The sequence below is a fragment of the Neomonachus schauinslandi genome, chromosome 7 (genome assembly GCF_002201575.2).
Source record: "Neomonachus schauinslandi chromosome 7, ASM220157v2, whole genome shotgun sequence".
In the NCBI taxonomy this organism is placed as follows: domain Eukaryota; kingdom Metazoa; phylum Chordata; class Mammalia; order Carnivora; family Phocidae; genus Neomonachus; species Neomonachus schauinslandi.
The window spans coordinates 71,342,801-71,363,319 of record NC_058409.1 but is presented as its reverse complement, the minus strand read 5'-3'; the positions used below and the strand labels follow the sequence as shown (position 1 = coordinate 71,363,319).

Sequence of the window (20,519 nt, the reverse complement as noted above, 5' to 3'; positions counted from 1 at the left end):
CGTTTTCCCCAATTTCACCTGTTCACCAGCGCTAAACTGAGTTTTGAGAGGATGCTCTCCAGTGACTCCACCTACTTCGCCCTCCCTCACACGCACACCCAAGTCCCCCAAGCTTCCGCAACCGTCGGGGGACGAAGTCCTTACTTGGTCACACTTTGGGGGTGGGGGGGCCTCCTCTTCAAAGACCACCGGGGCAGGAAGAGATTCCCCTACTCTCCAGTCTCTGCACTACTATCCCCCAAGGGGCGGGGCTCCGACTCTAGGTAACCCGGCCAGGCAACCTGGACACCCAATTAGCAAGGGATCCCCCAAGCCAGCCTGACCAATCGCGGCCGCCGAGCCAAGACGACCAAACGTGACGTAAGATGTGATTAAATTGTCGCGTCACCTCTACGTCAGCCTCTCACCTCGGACGTCCCGTCCCGGGAGCAAAACTCCAGCGACTTTGGGCCCCGCCCCCGTGAGAGTGTAGGGCGGCCAATGAAGGCCGTCCCGCGGGGAACGAGGCCAATGAGACGAGTCCGGGGCGGGGCGCGGGGCCAGAGGGTGGGGCGGGTGGCGGCGGTGGCAGCCCGAGGTCTGGCTGCGCGCAGTATATGACAGTACGTCAGCAGCGGGATGGCCGTAGCTGTGGCGGCGGCTGCAGAAGCCCAAGCAGCCGCGGCCGCAGTGGAGGCTAGAGCCCGAGCGGCGTCGGCGTCGGCACCCCGGGGAGTTTAAGATGGCGGCAGGGGGGGCGGCGGGCCTGCGGGAGGAGCAGCGCTACGGGCTGTCGTGCGGGCGGCTGGGACAAGACAACATCACCGTACTGCATGTGAAGCTCACCGAGACGGCGATCCGGGCGCTCGAGACCTACCAGAGCCACAAGGTGAGCGGGCCAGCCGGCCAACCGGAAGGGCTGGGAGAGGGCACTCGTCGCCTCCTGGTGGCTCCACCCGGGGCCCCGGACAACCGGCGCGGGGCCGCGGAGCAGTGGCTCGCCTCAGCTGCCGTCAGCGCCCGCGGCAGCTAGGCTGGGCAGGGCCGGGCAGGGTCGCTGACGCTGCCGTCCCGGGTCGGCCGGGCGCCGGGGCGTTGGGAGGCGGGCAGGCGGGCGGCCCCTGGTGGCAGGGCCGAGGCAGCCGCAGCCTTGGGTGGGCTGCGCCGCCGCTGCGGGACTTTCCGACGGCGCCCGCGGGTTTCCTGGCGTTTTCTGTCCCAGGGAGGGAGGGGAGCACTAGAGAGAAAATTGAGATGACTACGCTGTCCGTGACGGGGGAGGGGGAGCGGGTGCAGCGTACCAGTAACGAACTCGGAGTACCGAGGGCATGAGCCGTCCGCGTTTGGGGGGTAACACATAGGCACCGCAGATCCGCAGAGACTCGGACACAGCAGCTCCGCGTGTAGAGGTGGGACACACCTTGTACTCGCAGGGACTTGGGGACACAGGTACACCGCTTGGGGGGCACACCATGTACTCGCAAAGGCTGGGACACGACGCTCCGCGTACGTAAAGTAGGGGGACACCTTGCATTCCCAGAAATTCGGGGACACTGGCGCTTCGCCTTCCCGGAGAGGGACCAACACCGTGCACCGTGCGCACACCCAACGCTCACCCGGGAGCAGGAGAAAGGTTCGCAAAGGCTCCCTTGTATCCAAAAGACGCGCTGTGTCTCGGGCTAACTCCCGGCGATAGGGACGTGGATCCAGGGTGAGGATGGGGGAAGATACACGCGTCCAGGGCAGAGACCCCCGTCCCGCACCCAGCACCCCGTTCCGAAGAGACACCCGTGTATACACACACACAACTCAAGTACAGCTAAGAGTCATATAGACGCACACATGCCGCAGTTGAAGTACAAACCCAGAAACGCATTTTCTCGTTGCGGGAATAAAATAAAAATAAAAAAACGGAGGGTGGGGAGACAGAGAAAACACGCCATAACCCAGGGTGCATGGGAAAGCTGTTTACCAACATGCAGTGTATGGATGTATAAAGAGAGGGATATACCATATGAGAGACAAGTAACATTTACTCTGAGAGGAGGGACAATAGGAAAGAAAGAAAACCCACAGGGCGTACTGACAAACAGCCCAGTCCAGTCCATACCAATGAAACATGCTTCAGTTAACTGAAACAGGCACAGAGGGCCAGAGGGATTCCCAGACGCAGACTCACATAGTTATTCAGATAAAAGTGGAGAACAGAATTAACATCTGTTGAGCTCCCACTAGTGCCAGGTACTTTAAATGCATAGAAGGAAGTCGGATTTGGAAGCAGAGCTGTGAGAGAGGTGTGAAACCTGGTTCAGTAGGAGCTTATGAAGCTGCGTGAGGGGAGACTCATCTTCAGAGAAGCCCCCTACATAAAGGTGCACACAGAGGGAGGCACACAGTTGTGCACTGCTTGGGAAGTACATGAATTCAGTATAGGTGTAAATAGCAGGAGAGACTCACAGAGGTCAGCTTGCTCGGAAGGGCACTCACAGAATCGAGTGGCTGTGTAGATGTACACTTCAGGGCACATGTGTTATCCATCAGAGAAGTGTATGGTGGAAAACACACAGATTTAGGAGGGGAGGGAGGAGTGTATGTACATGGGGGGGTGGGGGGGGAATGCCTTCCTACACAACTGTGAAATCCTAGGGAAAAAAGAGTCTCATTTGTGGCTGGAAAGTCAGTGTGCACCCAGTAATAAGAATGCAAGAAGATAAAAGAAATACAAAACTGCGTATGTCAGTAGCTGCTCCTAGACAGGTACACCTGCGGGGAAGAGACCAGCACCAGCATGGAGTAGGAGACCCATATGGGGGAAGTCAGATAGGCAAGCAGGACAGAGGCAGACGGTGGAGAGTAACTTCAGCCCTGCAAGATGGAGAGATAAGCTTGCCAGTTCCAAAGGGAGGGCATGGGAAGGAATGACACTGGCAAGAAGGTAGGTCAGGGGTGTGAAGGGAAAAACAACACACAGGCTGAAGAGGAAGAAGCCAGCAGGAGAAGGCCAGCTTTCTGTCAGAGAAAGACTGACACATAGAGGATAGGTAGATTCATCTCTGGGGACATTAGGTCACCAACCACCTGGGGGGGAACAAGAGGCAAACTGTACAGTTGATTACAGCAAAATTGACAGACACTATATACACTTGGCAGGGAAGAGGTGGGTGAGGAGACCCACAATGGGAAGGGATGATGCCCAGGGAGAGTGAGGTGCCAGAGGCTCCGGTGCTCAATGGGCTTCTGGGCTAGGGCCCACAAAGGGAATCTTTGTTTTTCTACCTTCACTTCTGCCTCCTACATCTTAGTGTGACATACTTGGGATTAAGGTTGGAGTACTTTGACTCCAAAAGTCCTCACATTTATAAACCAGTATCTTCCAAGAAACAGGAGATCAAAAATTTTCTCCCAACCCTCCACTTGGTTCTTGATTTTTTTTTTTTTTTTTTACTTTTTTTTTATAGTCAAAGGTACTGAAGTCACTGGATTTTTTTGCTAACTACTTCTGTTGCCAATTAATGTCATTACTATATTTTTCCATCTCTGTGCATGCAAATTAATGAGCCTGGTCATTCTGTACAGAAGCAGAGAAGAGAAAGGGAGAAGACTTTTCCAAGTCCTTCCATCTTTCTGAGGGTGGACCCAGGTAGATTGAGTTAGTCCTGGTACTCCTTTTCTCCTGAAAAGCTGGTGGTAGAAGCAGTGGCATGCAAAGAGAGGAAGAAGAAATAAGCTAACTTGGCCTTTGCCATTGGACACTGCCTTGTTTCTGACTTAACCAGCTTCTGACCCCAGGCCTCACTGTCATTTCAGCTACAAAATACTTTTTAAGGGGCTTGGAAAAGCAGGAATTGGGGTGAGAATGTTAATCCAGGTGGTTGAGAAGTGGAAAGAGGCTGTGGAAAAAAAAATGAGGGACCTTTCGGGTGACTATACTGTTGGTACTTACTGTACTTAGTCTGGTGTGTTCAGCTAAGTCTCCTACAAATGTGTTCTCAGTGACCTTCCTCCTGGCTCAGGCCAGACCAGGGCTCCCCCATAAGGGAGTTGCTAGCAGTAGACATCTGGCTGAGCTTTTATCTTCCAGTTGGAAGGTAACTTATTTGGTCTCTTACACCTTACACCCTTAGCAGAAGGAGGGCTCATGACTTGAAATTGTAGCAGCTGTTTGGAAATATGTTGACACATGTTGGCTAAAGGGGAAGAAGTTTCTGGTGGTCAAGCCTATTCCCTCTTGGGGAAGAATGGCATTAATTTTCATATAAGACTGCCCCCACCATTCCTGTGCTCAGATAGGAAGGTTGATGCTTGACAGATGGCCTCCAAGTGGCTTTGGCCTGTGCAAGGTTATGACTATTATTCCTCCTCTTCTAATGACTTTCTAAGAGCCAGAAATTTCAACAGTTTCCTAAATTAAGCATCAGAAAGCTGTTTTTATCCAGATTACTTTGCCCACTAGATTTACTCTTCTAAATTAATCCACTTGACTTAAGATTTCAGGGAGGTACATTCAGGGATTTTAGTAAACTAAAATGATTTAAGCAGAAAAAGAAGTTCTTTAGATAGAATTGAACAAGTATACGGAATTGTTACAGTTCATGGAAACAGAATCTTCAATTGGAAACAATTCCTCACTGTTTCAGAAGACAGTCAAATCTAATTGACCATCATTATTCAAGTTTTCTATTTTTAGAGAAACGAAAAATGCTAACTTGAGAACCTTCCAAAATAGGGACTGGGTTGGGGGAGAGAGGAGACTTATGGGTCCAGGAGTGGGAGTTATAGTTGGAGTAAATTCCTCCTAAAAGTTGTTTTCCATTCAGTGTGAATACAGAAACAGTTTCAAATTGATTTTTATTAAAAAGTGTTAAATGGAAAGTAAATTTAGGCATACTAATGCAGATATCTAGGATATATTGCAAAGCTACTTTTTTGTTAACTATAGATGATTTTAAATGAGAGGAAAGTTACTAAATAAAGTTACAAATTACAACTTTATATTCATTCTAAATTGATGTTTGTGATTGTGTGGTCTATATAAGCGCTACATACTTTAAGTGAACATATATTACTGTAATTACATATTTCTCCCAAATGTATCCTAAAGCTGTATTTAAAATTAAAACCCCAAATTCTACAATATATTTTAGCTAATTCAGTAATGTGTAGCTGGCTTATTCTGACATTTTTAGTAAGAAAATCTTATCAAAATATTTTAGCAGATTCTGTCAATGCTGAGCCTGTCAACTTATTTTTTAAAAATGTTTAGTCAAAGTTTCAAAGATGGTGGCTCAAATAATACCATCATGTTTACCTATTACATAAAAAGCCATTGCATTAATATGTTTGGGGGCAGGGTCTTTTCATTCTCTGTGCCTAAAGATCAGAAAGCAGATGTGTTTAAGAAGGATTCTGTTAACACATTCTCTTGTCAACTCTAATTATTGGCTTTAAATGAATTTTCCTTCTTTGATAAGTGTCTTCTAGGAAAATGATAGTGTTTTGAAAATTTGTACAAATAAACTTACATTTAATTTTGCATGAGGAACTGAGTTTCTCTCAGTATACCAGATATAATTATTTCCAATCTAAACATAAATCTTCACAAAGTTACCGTCCTTCACAATAGCTCCTTTTGTGTGTTACTTGGTCTTTTAAAATCACTGATTCCACAGGTCATGAGGTAGGTAATTTCCGCTCAGCCGGTCTCTCTATCAGGTGAACTTTTTAGCATTTGATGCATTGTGGTTTAAGGCACGAAAAGAGTCCTACCTTACTTTTTCCTTATCTCCATTTTTCTGCCTGTCCTCAGACAATTTCAAGTGTGTGTGTGTGTGTGTGTGTGTGTGTGTGTGTGTTCAGTAATCTGCCTTATAAATACAGAAGACCCTGTTCTTAAGGCATCACTCAAGCATCCAGACCTGCCAGCACAGAATTGCCACTGCCGTAGAACATGTTTATTAACTAAAACAAAGAGGTTTGCACTGTCAGATTCTTTTTATTAAGTTCAATTAATGAATTATTGAACACTACCTCAAAAACTAATGATGTACCGTATGTTGGCTAACTGAACTACATTGTCAGATTCTTTTTCTTGAACATTTTAAATGTTGCCAGGTTTAATTTTAAAAACATTAATCTTACTGACTTTTAACTTAGACCCATCTTCAGGCTGAACTTGATTTTAAATGCTTTTTATCAAGTAAAGTCAAATTTGTACCTCATGTTGCAAGTGTTTGAAACTTTTTTTTTTTTAAGATTTATTTATTTATTTGAGAGAGTGAGAATGAGAGAGAGTACATGAGAGGGGGGAGGGTCAGAGGGAGAAGCAGGCTCCTCGCTGAGCAGGGAGCCCAATGTGGGACTCGATCCCGGGACTCCAGGATCATGACCTGAGCTGAAGGCAGTTGCTTTAACCAACTGAGCCACCCAGGCGCCCCAAGTGTTTGAAACTTTTATTAAAATGATCAGGCACTCAGTGCAAAGAAGGGTGGCCTTCCTGGTGAAAAGCAGTAGCCAGATTGCCTAAAAAGATAGACAGGGAACTTTGGCACCCGAATTGGAAGGAGAAAGAAAGAACATATGTGAAGGATTGGAACATGTTCAAGAAAAGAGTTTAAAAGGAAAGGGGCGTAGAATTCTTGGAATGATTTACAGGAAAGCTTATGGAAGACAATCACCAGATCCAGTCTTTCTATTTGCTCTATTTGCACTTGTTAAAAAACAAAAAACAAAAAACAAAAAACCATGAAGGCAGTGCTCATAGTGCTTACTAAGTAATTTGTGATAAAGCCAGCAGAGGGAGGAAAATTAGAATTTCAGCCAACCAATCCTGGGTCATTTAACAATTTGCAGTGACCACAAGAGAGGCTCAGGAGCCTTGTACCAGAGTCCAGCCCATGTATTTGCCCAATGGGCCAAATGTATTTGGAGTATTTGAGAAGATGTTCCTAAAATGTGATGATACAGGCATTTCTATTTAAGATCAGCTAAGTTTTATAATAAAACAGTGTATATAACCCCACATCTGACTGTCTTGCATACCTCACTCCTCACTTCCATACTACATTTTCCATGACTTAATGCAAAAATGTAGAGAAGCAGTTCTGAAGTAGAATACAGTAAATTAATGGCCATATTTCCACAGTCAAATTGAAGCTTAAAAAAAAAAAAGGCATAACTCAGGTCAAATGTATCCAGGAGAATTGCTCTTTCTTTTCTTTGGCTCCCTCCCTCCCTTCCAGTTTATCTACCTATCTATAATTTCTGTCATGGCATTATGGCCCTTGAAAGCCATGTTAAGTGTTTAGGAAAAACTGGTTTAAGAGCCTCCACTAATACTTTGCCCCTGAAGGCCAAACCTAGTATTTCCATGGCTGGCAGTTTAATATAGGATATAAGAAGAGAGAATTTTATTAGTTAGCCTATATGCTCCTTAAAGATTCATGAGTCAAATTAGCACCTGGAATTGAACTCTACAGTCAGAGCATTTGGCTACTAGTTTTATAGTAACTAGATTGTTAGACAAATGATGTAACTTTCTTTTCTTATTGGGGATCCTATATATTATTGGTTTAAAAAAAAGTCCTCAAGTCTTAAAGGATTTTTGCAAGATTTTAGCAGGCAAGGACTAGATGGGGGACCACATCTCCAGCAGAGGGAAGGACAGCAGTAGAAAAGTTAGGGCAGGGTCTGAGAATCCCAGGGAATACCATGTTCTATTTAACCTGAAGTTAATATAGGAGAAAAATATAGTTGGATTTAAGAGAGGAAAGGGAGATTAGAGCAGGTTAAATTTTATTCTGTCAACACTGGGAAGACACTGAGTAGAAATATAAAGTGTTTTGAGCTGTGTTTTAGGATTATCCTGGCCTCTGTGTTACATGATGAATGTAAGTTGAATCTGGAAGGAAGTAGACAAGTTAGTAGGAAGTATGTGGTCTAGGCTAGAGATGCTTGGAGTCTAAATTAGGATGCTTGTGGGAGACATTAAAGATGAATACAATCTATAGACTTTAACAGGTTTTGAAAGAAAGAGGATTGAATTGAGATTTCTAGCCATCAGCACTAGAGGTATTCTTAGTTAAAAAAAAAAGGGGGGGGGGGGGAATCAGAGGCAGTGGGGGGGGGGGGGGGGGCACAGGGGAGATAAAGATGATAGGTACCATTTTAGTGAACATTCAGTCTTTTGTTTGGTGACCAAGAGACTTAGATTTGATTAAGTGTTTTTATATTTAAGAAGTGTATTTGGAGATTTGAGGCTAGACTAGAACAGTGCTGTATTGTTTACATGTGTCCTATTAACTCTGACATTTGGATGGAAATTTGGGGTATTGGTGATATTTGGGAGGAAGCTGAAATTAAGTGGAAGAAATTTTTGGTTTGTGTAGGGATTTTTTGTATTTTTATAGACTTTAATAACCTCTATAAATTGCACTAAGACCATCATCAAGCACAGATAATATGAAAATATAATTTGATTATAACATGGAGATTAGACCTTCTGTGGTTTCTGTCCCTAGTGATTATTGAAACATTAAGTAACTCTATATAAAGCCTGGATTTACATTTCTAGCATCATTTTGAAATGATTCTGGAGGCCTTGAAAGAGTCAATGTCTTCACCTCCAATTACCTCCATTTCTGTTTTGGTGTTTTGATTCTCCTCTTTTTGTTGTTGTTAGTTTCATTGGGGAAAAACAAAACAAAAAATAATGTAACTACATAAAGCTTTTGTTATACATATACATTGTAATGGACTAGGTATGATGCTGAGTTCATGGTCCTTGGAGATAATCTTGTCTGAGGAATTTCCACTCAACAGTAAGCTTATTCAAAGGTGAAGCCAGGCTTAAACTTACTGATAAGATTCACTGAGATATTTCAGGATCTAGATATGCTTATCTAGATATGCTACCTTAAGTGTTAGCATATTTTAAAATAACTTTTAATATCATTGCTTTTGATTTCCATTATCAGAAATCACGATGCCTCAGAGGACCAGGAAACATATGTAGTAGAAACTTAGCGGAGTATCTTAAGATTTTTTTTTAAGAGATTAAGAGGTAGGAGTCAGAATTATAACCTCCAAATACTCATTTATTCATTTAGCAAACACTTATTAATTTTCTGACATGTGCCAGGCATAGAACTACACACTGGAGATACTCATGTCTGAATAAGTCCTGGATGGTCCCTGCCATCAAGAAAGTGCTTGTGCTTTATAGAAACAGGCAGATGTGTGAACAAATAATTGCAGTAAAGTCTTTGTTCAAGGGGACACCAAAAGAGAGAAAGAGTATGTTTAAGGATGTGTCTGAAAAACAGTGTCTGCTTCTTTACCTCCCATCCTCTGCTCAGCTCACTCTGGTTGGGTTGTCTTCATTGGTCATCTCTCTGCCAAGTTTGTTGGTCATCTCTCTGTTCCTCCCTTACCTGACCTTAGCAGCATTCCATCCTGTTAACCACTCCTTCCTGTTAATGAAAACACTTTACTGATTTTCCTCCTACCTCCCTGCCCATTCTTAGTCTCCTCTGCTGATCATCCTGTTTGGTCTTTGAATGTTGGAGATCACTGCTCCCTTCTCTTTATCTATTCATTCTCTCTAGGTGAGCTCATTTAGTCTTATGGATTTAAATGTCATCTATATGTTAATGACTTGCAAATATTGATCTCCAGCTCTGACCTTCCTCCAACTCCAGGCATTTATTTACAATACTTCATCTCCTTATCAAAGTTTAACAGGCATCTCAGTCTTAACAAATCCAAACTGAATTCTTGATTTCACTCCTCAAACCTACATCTTTAGAAGTATTCCTCATCTCAGTTGGTGGCAGTACCTGTCACCAGTTGCTTAGTAATTGACTAGTATTTCTTGATTTGTCTTCTCATTTCTTGACTTAGTAGATCTGTCAACAAGTCCTGTGAATCTCCAAACATCCAAAATCTAACCCCATCCATCCTTCACGACTATCCAGTCCCACGCATCTGTCAAGGATTTCCATGGACTTCCAACTAGCTTCCAAGCTTCCAGTCTTACCCCCATAGTCCATGCTTCTCCACACAGCAGCCAGTGATCTTTTAAAAACATTTAGTATATTCACGTAGTTTCCTGGTTTCAAGCCTTCTTATGTCTCCCTTTGTAAAAATGTTTTAAATGGTTTATTTTGTAAATTTCTTGTACTTTAAAAATAATCTCAATCTTCCATTCCACGTTCATTTTACTGCTTCTCCTTATGTTCTACAGATTATGATCCCAAGGAAGAAATCATTTGCATTTATAGTCAGCTTTGACACATAAGCTTTTTATATAATCACAAAGCCTTCTCAGAAAAAAAAAAAAATGATGGGATCTTATGCTTCAAGTATTGTTGTTTTAAAGCCTGGTTCACAGTAACTAACTTTTTAGCTAGTTCTTCAATTTAGATTTTGCCTTCCATGTTTCTTTAGGAACTATTTGAAATAGTAAGATATAAAGGGTGTGTGTGTATATATATATATGTGTGTGTGTATAATATTTTAATTTGGCCTGCATCAGATAGCTAGTTTTCCAGAAGCTATCTTTCACAACAAGGATTATGTTAAATAAATTAGCTTTTTGACCTCTTCTCACTACTGTTTTGGCAATCCTTTTATATTTCATTCTTTTCTATGCTATAATGATAGAAATACATTATTCTTTATTGCACATGCACTTTAATCTGGTTCTTCCAAATTTGTAGAGAAGTTTCTCATATGTGTGAGTTTGGATTGACCCACAAAGCAAAATACTAGATTTTGTGAAATCTGATGACTCTTTATTAGCATCTAGTAAAATGTTGGGGCAAGAAGGAGACACTGTTTAAGTTAGCTTTGGATTATCAGTTATCAATAAATTTTACATTCATGCTATCATTCTAAACGTTACCAGCTTTTGACAAGAGCTAAATATATTTGATTTATTCAGAATCAAGTGCCTGATTTCCTGCACTATTTCCTGCTTTAGCTCCAATTTTCCTTCTGCGTCTTCTCTCCCTGCCTAGATATTTTTTTATTACAGTGGTTAAAATATAATTATTAAGTGTTCTTTGGTTTCTCTATCAGGTAATGTTTTTAAGAACAGAATAAAATGACTTTCTAAATTAAAAAACAGAACCACAACTTCTTAAAATGGTATAGTACTTCTTTTAAGAAAGATGATCTTTTATAGAAATTGTATCCCAGGAAAAATCATAAATACTTTTTATTATTTACTTGTGTAAATGACAACAAATTCAAGTACCTGATATTTTCCTTAAGCTATAGTGCAGAACCAAAAAAGCTATCAATGCTTACCAGTTCTTATCAATTCTTAATTTTCTAACTTTTAGATGTTTCACATTTTATATAACCATTGTTAAGGAGTGGCAGGAGAGGCCAGCTGTGTAAAGTGGTGGGTAAGACCACATTTCTTAAACTGAGACCGGGTTTGAGTCCCAAGCCCCTTCCTAGCTGTGTAACCTTTGGTAATTCATAGGACTTGCCTGAGAATTGGAAATAATAATATCTACCCCACAAAGGTGTTCTCAGAATTCCTGGAGGTGATAGTAAAAATGATTATAGTGTCTAACATGTTTTAGGCTCACTCAATAAATTGTAACTAAGTAGCTATAAGCAATTCCACTTAAAGCAATTACTTGACCCATCACCATTTCTAGAAAGGTTTCTGGTTTTGGCAAAGTTCCAAAATTATATTTGACTTTGGAAATTTTTTTTTGCACTATCTTTATCATGACTTATAATGCAACTTAGGCATTCAGATAAATGTCAAGTATTTAATAAATGCCTGTTGATTGATTAAATAGTTGAAGTTAATTTTGAGTTAAGTCAAAGTTCCATGATGAGTTCAGAAGGAAAGCTGAAGATGTTTCAAGAATATATCTAATCTGAGGAAATAAAGTTAGACCTCTATAATGTGTTTCTTAGAGAAATCACTCTTTTCTAGGCCCAAAATGCTATTTGTTACCTTTGTATATTCATAAAACCAATGGTTGTTGATAAAGTAAAAGTAACCATAGATTTAATTTGTCTACATAGATAAGCAGTATGTAAATAATCAAGAGATAGTTATAATTTTATAGGATAAATAACTTTCTTTTATTCAACCCCAGAAAACCATAGCTTTGCTCCTTCTCTCCCACCCTCTAAGTATCATGTCAGAAATTAATATTACTCAGCAAAATTAAGATTACTTAATAACATTACTTAGTAAATTATGTATTACTTTATAGTCCTGATATATTGTGAGGAATAGTTTCTGGAAATAAATGGACATAGATTTCTTTGGTCATAGAGCAATTTTTTTGCAGTAGAATTATCTTGTAATGGCAAATGTCAAGAGTGTAATGAAACTTCTGAACATTTTTTTTATAAGATTTTTTTATTTATTTATGTGACAGAGAGAGACATAGTGAGAGCAGGAACACAAGCAGGGGGAGTGGGAGAGGGAGAAGCAGGCTTCCCGTGGAGCAGGGAGCCCCATGTGGGGCTCGATCCCAGGACCCTGGGATCATGACCTGAGCTGAAGACAGACGCTTAACGACTGAGCCACCCAGATGCCCAACTTTTGAGCACTTTAGTATTGCCTACATATCTATGCTTAAGAATGTCTTACATTTCCCAAGAGATACAGAGGGTTAATCAAGGAGCTCAAAAAACAGTGAAACAACTAAGTTTAACAGAACCTTTTGACTACAAAACACCACCATTATGAGGTTGTTGAAGCATTTGTCAAAGGAGTTTCCCTAGCCAGTTTCAGTCTGTGTTGTGTTTCTTGGCTGGATGAAGATATCATATCAGTCTTATAGCTCAACTACTGTTCAGTTAAACTCTAGAGTTACTTGATTTTCAAAAGAGCTACTTGGTGCAAATATTTAATTAAAGCTAAAAATCAAAAGTTGAAGCCCTTGTTGAAACTCATTTGTAATGGGAATGTACTTAGTTAAACATTTTAAAACATGCCTTATCACCTGTAATTATGTTATCTTTTAAAATTGAATTAAAAATATATATACAATGAGTTGAGGTCATGTTTGTGCAGTTAAACTTAGGCTAAAGAACATTTAGACAACTAGCTAACATGCATGAAACATTTACTTATATGGTATTGACTTTTAGAATTTATTCCTGGTAGCTACCCCATTAACACAGTGGTCAGATGCACAATAAGTGGTATAGAGTTCTAGCTGTCCTCTTGTTGCATTTTTAAAGCATTCTAGAACTAATAACATCTGGTAATTTACTAACATCTTCTTGTCTAAAATTGGGATTAAAATCAATAAAGCATTGGAGTTTCTTTCATGTATTTTTCTCTTGTGGGTTGTCAGATAATCTTAAAGGAGTTTTTTAGTAACAGTGATCTTAGTTTGTCCTATTTGGCTAAGCACCCGTAACTATTCCATACATGAGGGTTTTATTACTTTTTAAATGAGGAATGATAACACATATTTATATATGTTCCTTTGTTATACATGGTCCTTAGAGCAAAAAAAAAAACGAAAGTTATTGTTTAGTTTTTATTTAATCAGAAACTGAAGTCTAGAAATTGTAATGATTTTATGAAATTCATTTTCCTTGAAAACAAAATGCCACAAAAAGAAAATAAAAAAAGAAGAAAGAAAGAAAAGAAAAAACAAAATACCAGAACTGAATGAGCAGTTAAGGACTTTTAAATGCTCAGCACTGGGAGGTAACCTGAAAGAGGCAAGAGAAGGAAAGTGTTCTGTATTTAGGATTCACGGGGCTGGCTTTGAAGTCCAGCTTTGCTAATCACTAGCTTGGTGTTCCTGACCAATACCCTTTACCTGTTAGAGACCCATTTATCTCCCTCTGAAATGGGAGATAATGCTGCCTTCCTACCACCCAGGGCTGGTTTTAGGAGGCTCACTTGAGATAATGGATATAAAAATGCCCTGTACATTAGAAAATTATGTAAAAAAAAATTATCATTTCTGTTGAGGAATCAAGCAATACAGATAGAATTGTAAGCATATCAGGAGGTTAGGTTCTAAATTCAAGTCCTGAAACAAAAAAACTGATTAAAGTCAAAATTACTCTTGGAAGTTACTAAACTAATGTAAAATGTGGTTGTATTATTTTGCCTATACAACAATGAATAGTAATCTGTAAAGCAGATGTCTATAGTAATATACTGCTATCAAGTAGTATGAAGAAAACATGGCCAAAATGATTTTACAATAGATTTTTTCTTTAGCTGAGCATAATGTAAATACTTTTAAGTTAAATATATGTTAGACCCTATCCTAACAACTAGGAGTGAGACAACCTATGAAAATAATACCCACCCCCCCAATGTAGTGGAACCCTAGACACGGGCATCTGGAAAAACAACAGCTAACGAGAGTTAACTAAAAGTGGGCTCCAAGTTAGGAAAATGGTGGCATCAGTGTTTGGTTTGGCTGGGAAAGGTTTAACATTTTAAAAATTTGAATCCTTTCTCAGTTGGGCATTTATTCTCCAGGTACTTGACACTCCTTGTTGCTTTACATCAGTCTCTTTCACATTTATCTGCCTTGGGTCCTTAAACCCATTGAGTCTTTGATTCCTGATTTATCCAAAGAAAGGCCTACCTGATGAAACTAATCTTAAAATTGAATGTTAAGTAAGTTATTAGTATGGATTGACAAAATAGTGTTTGGGAAGGCAAGCCAGCTTAAAGGAAGGGAAGGAAGTAGAAATAGGAAGGAGTGCCTGGGTGGTTCTGTCAGTGGAACATGTGACTCTTGATCTTGGGGTTGTGAGCTCGAGCCCCACATTGGATGTAGAAATTACTTAAAAATAAAATCTTAAAAAAAAAGGAAAATGTTTACAAAACAAAAAGGGTTAACACAGCTGAAGCACCCGTTGAGAGAAAGTGGAAGATGAAATTGGTTGGTCCTGTAAATGGAAGGTCTCTTTTCCACGTGAAGGAGTTTGCTTTGCTCTGATAGAACCCACTGGGAAGGAACCCACCACAGCCTGTGTGACATGCTGAGATGGTATCTGAGAGAGTTTCTGTTCTTTGAATGATGGGCAGTGTTTAGAAGGAATTGAAGGGAAGAAAGAAGGCCTTAATCTCAGTGCTCAGTGATAGGGGCCTGAAACAGTCCAGAGGTTTTCAAAATAGAGACTAAGAGCCTAATTTGAGGGAATCTGGGGCTGATTGGCCAAAGATGAAGATTCAGAGCTGTGAAGCCACCTTTGCTTCACTTTTCTTTGGTGCCTGATATTCAGGGTTTCCCGACATTTATCATTCTTTCTTGGGAAAGTCTGCTCATTCCATCATCTCCTGTTTGCTCTGGATGAAGTCATACTAATTTAGGCCTTATCACTAGAGTATTTCTAAATAAAGGATCCTCTGGAGCTGATGTCTAATCCTTTTCCCTAGCCCCAATCCATCTCTCTCCCTCATTCTTACACATGACCAAAAGAGCTGCTTTCCCTGAAACAGTTCTTTCAGCAACTCACTTTGTTATTCCAAAAATTAGAAGCCCTTTCAATTGTTTATCATGTCAAAGGCAGGACTTAAAGACCATCCCTGAGGGGGTAATAGAAGAGATTAGGGCAGTTATTTCACAGGGTGATAAACCTTTTGAAATCCTGAGATCTAAAATTTAAATTACTGTCCTATTTATTCTGTAGTGTATAGCAGCTAAAACTGAAGACAAATTTTGAAGTCAAGGAAAGATTAGGCAGGGATCACCAGGTCCAATTCTCATCCTTTGTGTTGTGTTTCAAGTGTGAAAGAACTCTGTACACACACACAGACCTGCCCTTTGCTCACACAATATTCATTCCTGTCTCCTTGCTTTTCTGCTCAGGGCATTCCCTTTCATTTGTCTTTTCAAAATTGCTACTAAGATCCACTTTTCCATAAGCCCTTTGGCTTTTCTAATTATTTCTTCTAACCCATATTCTTCTCTGCTTTTTGAGAATTCTTACTGCACCTCCCCGTAGTACTTAGCCTAGTATTTAATCATTCTCACATGTTCCCCAAGTAACATGTGAACTCTGGCATGAAGGAGTAGCCCCCCCCCCCCCAATCATACTCTTGAGTCTCCCATAGCAGATGTCTGTGGAGCACAAGGTAGTAGAAGAGCAGCATGGAAGAATAGGAGGATTGCTCCTGGGTCCTGGTCCCAGCTTAATTAATGATGCACATGGCCTATGGGGAATAGGCCTTGACTGTATTTTCTGTGATTCAGAATTCTATAATTCTAGCAGTGTAAAAAGGCCTAATAGAATGGGATTAGGGGTAAGGGAAAAGAGACTGTAAATTAAGGTTGTGAGCCCAGAAAACCAAACTCCAGAAAAGTAGGAAAGACGTGCCATTTGGTTGAGGAACGAGTAGGGAAGGGAAGTTAGTATAGCGTTTGCCCGTTTCGCTGTCATTGAGTTTCTAATGCAAAATGTCCCTAGACAATGATAGGTAGTAGGCTATGGAGAGAAGGGAGTTGACCAATAGAGAAGAGATTCAAAGTCATCACCAAACAGGCGAAATGAGCCTCCAGGAGGGAGTGGATGAGAAAGAGCAAAGTGAAGGGCACTAGTTTTTGAAATGAAAGGCATGATAAAAGAGCTAAGAGGACTTGTGTCTCTGAGTGTAAGGAAGCTGTGATATCCAGGGAGAAGTGAGCAGTTTGACAATTGAGAAAAGGTAGCATTTGTTTGACCAAGAAGAATTGATGAAATTGATAGAGAATTTCAAATTCCAGTGATGAGCTGAAGACAGTGTCTGAGTTGCAAAGAGTCAGGGAGGAAATTATAACCAGCCTCAAAGGAGTTTGAAAAAGCATTCCCATAGAGAAACATACTGGTGACTTTAGGTACAGGAAATTATGCCTCAGACTATGGTAGATACCTATAGCATTTCTTCTAAATACACAATTCTATGACAAAATATTAAAGTTATGAGGAGGACAAAGCTTGTTATAAAACAAAGCATTGTTCTAGAAATTATATTCTCCTGGTGAAAATCTTGTAAAAAAACTGGTAACCTGTTTGACCCTCAACTAGAAACTAACCTATGGTAAAATGTGAGAAACTGGAAACCACAGTTCATTATCAAATATTTTAATTTTCTATTTATAGTATCCTGTTAGATCCTGTAAAGTTCCTCTAATTATCTCTTCCTTCCCCCCCAGCCTTTTAAAAACATATCAAGAAACTAAGCAAAAATGTTTTTTTGATGTGAAATTGAGTTAGTATACTAATCATTTTTTGTCAAATTGCATCATTTAAAAAAACCTGACTACACTGCCACAATATACCTGTGGTTGTGTGATTCAGAGAAATGTCAGCAGTATGATCTTGCTCATTAAGGCATCTTAATATGATGATATATAAACCTAGTTATATAATGAAAAGATATCTTCACAGACTATAGCATTGACCAGATGAACAGATTTAAAGTTTAAATATTTAGTTCTGTGACACAGTAACGAAGGTTGACCTGTTTGTTTCTTATGTTTCTTTTAATAGAATTTAATTCCTTTTCGACCTTCCATTCAGTTCCAAGGGCTCCAAGGGGTGAGTACTCTTGTTGATTCAGCAAGAAAATCTAATATTCTTCTTACATACTATTATATTTAAACTCTTAAAATTTGTATTCACTTGTGCCTCAATATAAGGTCACTCATATTTTGTGAACTTTATGACTTAAATGTAAATTTTGGACACCTTAATACACTTGAATTATCTTTTCCTGATTTTAAAAAATAATTCAGATATACTTATTGAAGAGTAGTTTTTTGCCCTAATCATGAATAATTGCATTTTTTACCTTTTTTTGACGCATAATATATGTCACAGTATTATGAGAATTTTTTTACTGCAATTAAGCAACCATAAGGAATTGTTAATTTCAGTCAAGTTATGATTATGTGATTGTTGTTACTATTGATGAACTTTTGCTCTCTGTAGACCTAATTTCGATTGTACATACTAAGAAATGTTAAATAGAAAATTGAGTTTTACCAGTACACAGAATAAATATTGTATATTTTATTGCTGCATTTAAAAGCATAATAAATGATAACTCCTAATAAAATATACCTATGAATTTTGTGTTTATAATAGATGATAAACTTTACAGGAGTAGTGTATTATTTTTTAATTATTACTATTAATATTTAATATTAATAAAAGTCTTAATCATTCCTTCCTTTAATATGCATTTCTGAATTTGTGTCTATATATTGACTGTAGTATGGAGATTTGGAATATCTGTAAATGGATTTTAGAGCTCGAGAAAAAAGGCAAGCTGAGAGAGGGAGATCATATTCCTGCTTATTATAAATCTACATTTGTGAATATTATGTCACAAAATGCAAAAATTCAATGTAAATCAATACAGTCTTTCTAAACTTTATAACTTGAAAACATTTCAAGAGTCAAGAGTTTAATTATATCATTCAGTACCAGCTAAGAGTACTTCTAAATAATGCTAACGTGAAGGAGATGTTTGTGTGTGGTTGTCAGAGCTCTGCTTCTACATGACAGCTTTACAATGAAGTTCTTTTTTTTTTTTCCTCCCCCAGTAACTGAGTGTTTATGAATGGGATCCTAATTGCAGCAAGCATCTTCTGCGTTTTGTTTTATCGCTTTTTAGGTCCTTAGCACCTCCTGGCACTATTTTTGAGGTATTAGTTTTGGTTATTTATGTAAGGCTTCTTAAGTTTTGTCACAAAATTTAATGGCATCAATAATCTCTGAAAGCATGTTCCAGAGGCAAGCCTGAGTCTGTGAACGCTGGAGGGCTCCAGGGATTTTCAGTAAAGGGTTATCTGAGATGAGAGTTCAAGACCCAGGAGTGGAGAGTAAGGTTTGAACTGCTTTTCCGTCAGTAGCAGCTGTTACCTTGTTTGGGATCTGCCTCTTCCCTTAATTCTCTTTTCCCAGTTAGGACATAAAGGCTAGGGAAATGCAAAAGAAGAACATTTTCTTAGGAGGCACCAAGTTAGACTGAATCATGAGAAACCAACATGTGCAGGCTTCCAAACTCTTGATTCAGACACATGCAGCTTTTAGCAGGCTTAGAAAGAATATGGTTTTCTCTGGCACACCATTTGCCCACAAAAGGGCCCAGGCACCATTGCAAAGCTGGCAGTTGATATTTGAGACTTTGCATGTCCTTTTCTCAATTCTACCTCCCCCAGGCTTTCCTGTCTCATGTGTCCAGGCTTCCTCAGTTTATCTTTGCAAGCATCGTTCTCTTCCTACTCCATTCCTTGCCTGAGTGTGGTTCTGATAAAGATAACTTAGATGTAAATGACTGATAGGTTTAAATCTTAATGGGTGTTTGAATTTTAACAGATAAGCTTTTTTAACCCAAATGAATGGTTATTGGATCTAGTAGAGTGGGGGGAGGGGCAGGAGGCTGTAGCCTGAGAGCAATGGAATACTTGGCCCTACCTTGCTTGCTTAGCTTTCTGTCTCCTCTACCCCTCCACTCCCAACCCCACCCGAAGCCCCCTTTTTATTATTCTAACTGGGAACAAAATATATGGACTCAGCATTGTTTCTGAGCCCGCAGCTGCATTCCATCCACCCTTCCCTCCCCTTCTCTTTGCAGAGTTCTCACCAGCCCTTTGGGACTTAGTAAAAACAAAGAGTCATTACAGGGGAGAGAGTGGGTTGGCACAGCCTACAGGGAATACGCAGAGCCACAAATGTGAGGGTCTTCTGTACAGTGCTCCTCTGTTATTCTCGAGAGCCATGATAGTTTAACATTGCCTGTGCTGATTGCTTTAAAAGCCCTGAAGAAGTATGCTTATAGTTTTCCTGTGTGGAAAATGTTCAGGACTTTTAAGAAGGCTTTAAAGGCTTAAATTTAGATTTCCCACAAAAGATCATTTTTCTTAATGTATTAAAATGAAAATTTTTAATACACTTTCAGAAATTTTGAAAGTTTTTCTGGAAAGGATTTGGCAAATCTAACAAATTTACAGTCTTTTTACATCAAATGTGATCAAAAATATACATTACCTATCATGATAGTGTCATATATAGGCATATTTGAAACCTAAATGAAGTACTGTTAAAATACCATTTCAAAAGTGACCATTAAGAGACCGTTAAGAGTATTTTCGTTTCCGTGATGCTAAGCACGGCATGGTTATTGCTGTTCCTTTTTACTAATTATAGGATTTTTCTTGCTTCAGTAATGTCTTTAGAAGATCAGAATTTGGGTCTTGGCAGGTTAGCTTTTAAGCTTATTTACTTTTATGCCTGAACATGTTCTCTTAGGTTGAAGTTTTCCTCTAAATAAATGCAGCCTGGAACATTAAACAAACTAGAGCAGTATGCTGTTAACAGTGAAATTGCTGAGAACCATTGACTACCTAGATTTTTATCATTGCAGTTGACCTGCAGCTTTTATAGCATAAAAAAATGTAAATTGTGTCTTTCACATTCCAGCTCACCCCTTTCCCTTAGTGGAAGATGGTACTCAGTAAACTGAGCGGTCATTGAAGGCATTTTCTGGATTCAGAAAGATGAGGAAATATCTATGGGAGCAGTTGAGTATGATT

General features: G+C 39.7%; 1 protein-coding gene across 1 annotated transcript in view; it reads left to right on the top strand.

Annotated features, from left to right (window-relative positions):
* The first annotated feature begins 566 nt into the window (after nt 1–566).
* ELL2 (elongation factor for RNA polymerase II 2) overlaps nt 567–20,519 on the top strand; it is a 68,643-nt gene continuing 48,690 nt past the window's right edge. The window contains exons 1-2 of the mRNA XM_021701703.2: nt 567–868; nt 17,470–17,517. Of these exons, the coding sequence (XP_021557378.1) occupies nt 722–868; nt 17,470–17,517 (195 nt within the window). The 5' untranslated portion in view covers nt 567–721. The remainder of the gene's footprint in view (nt 869–17,469; nt 17,518–20,519) is intronic.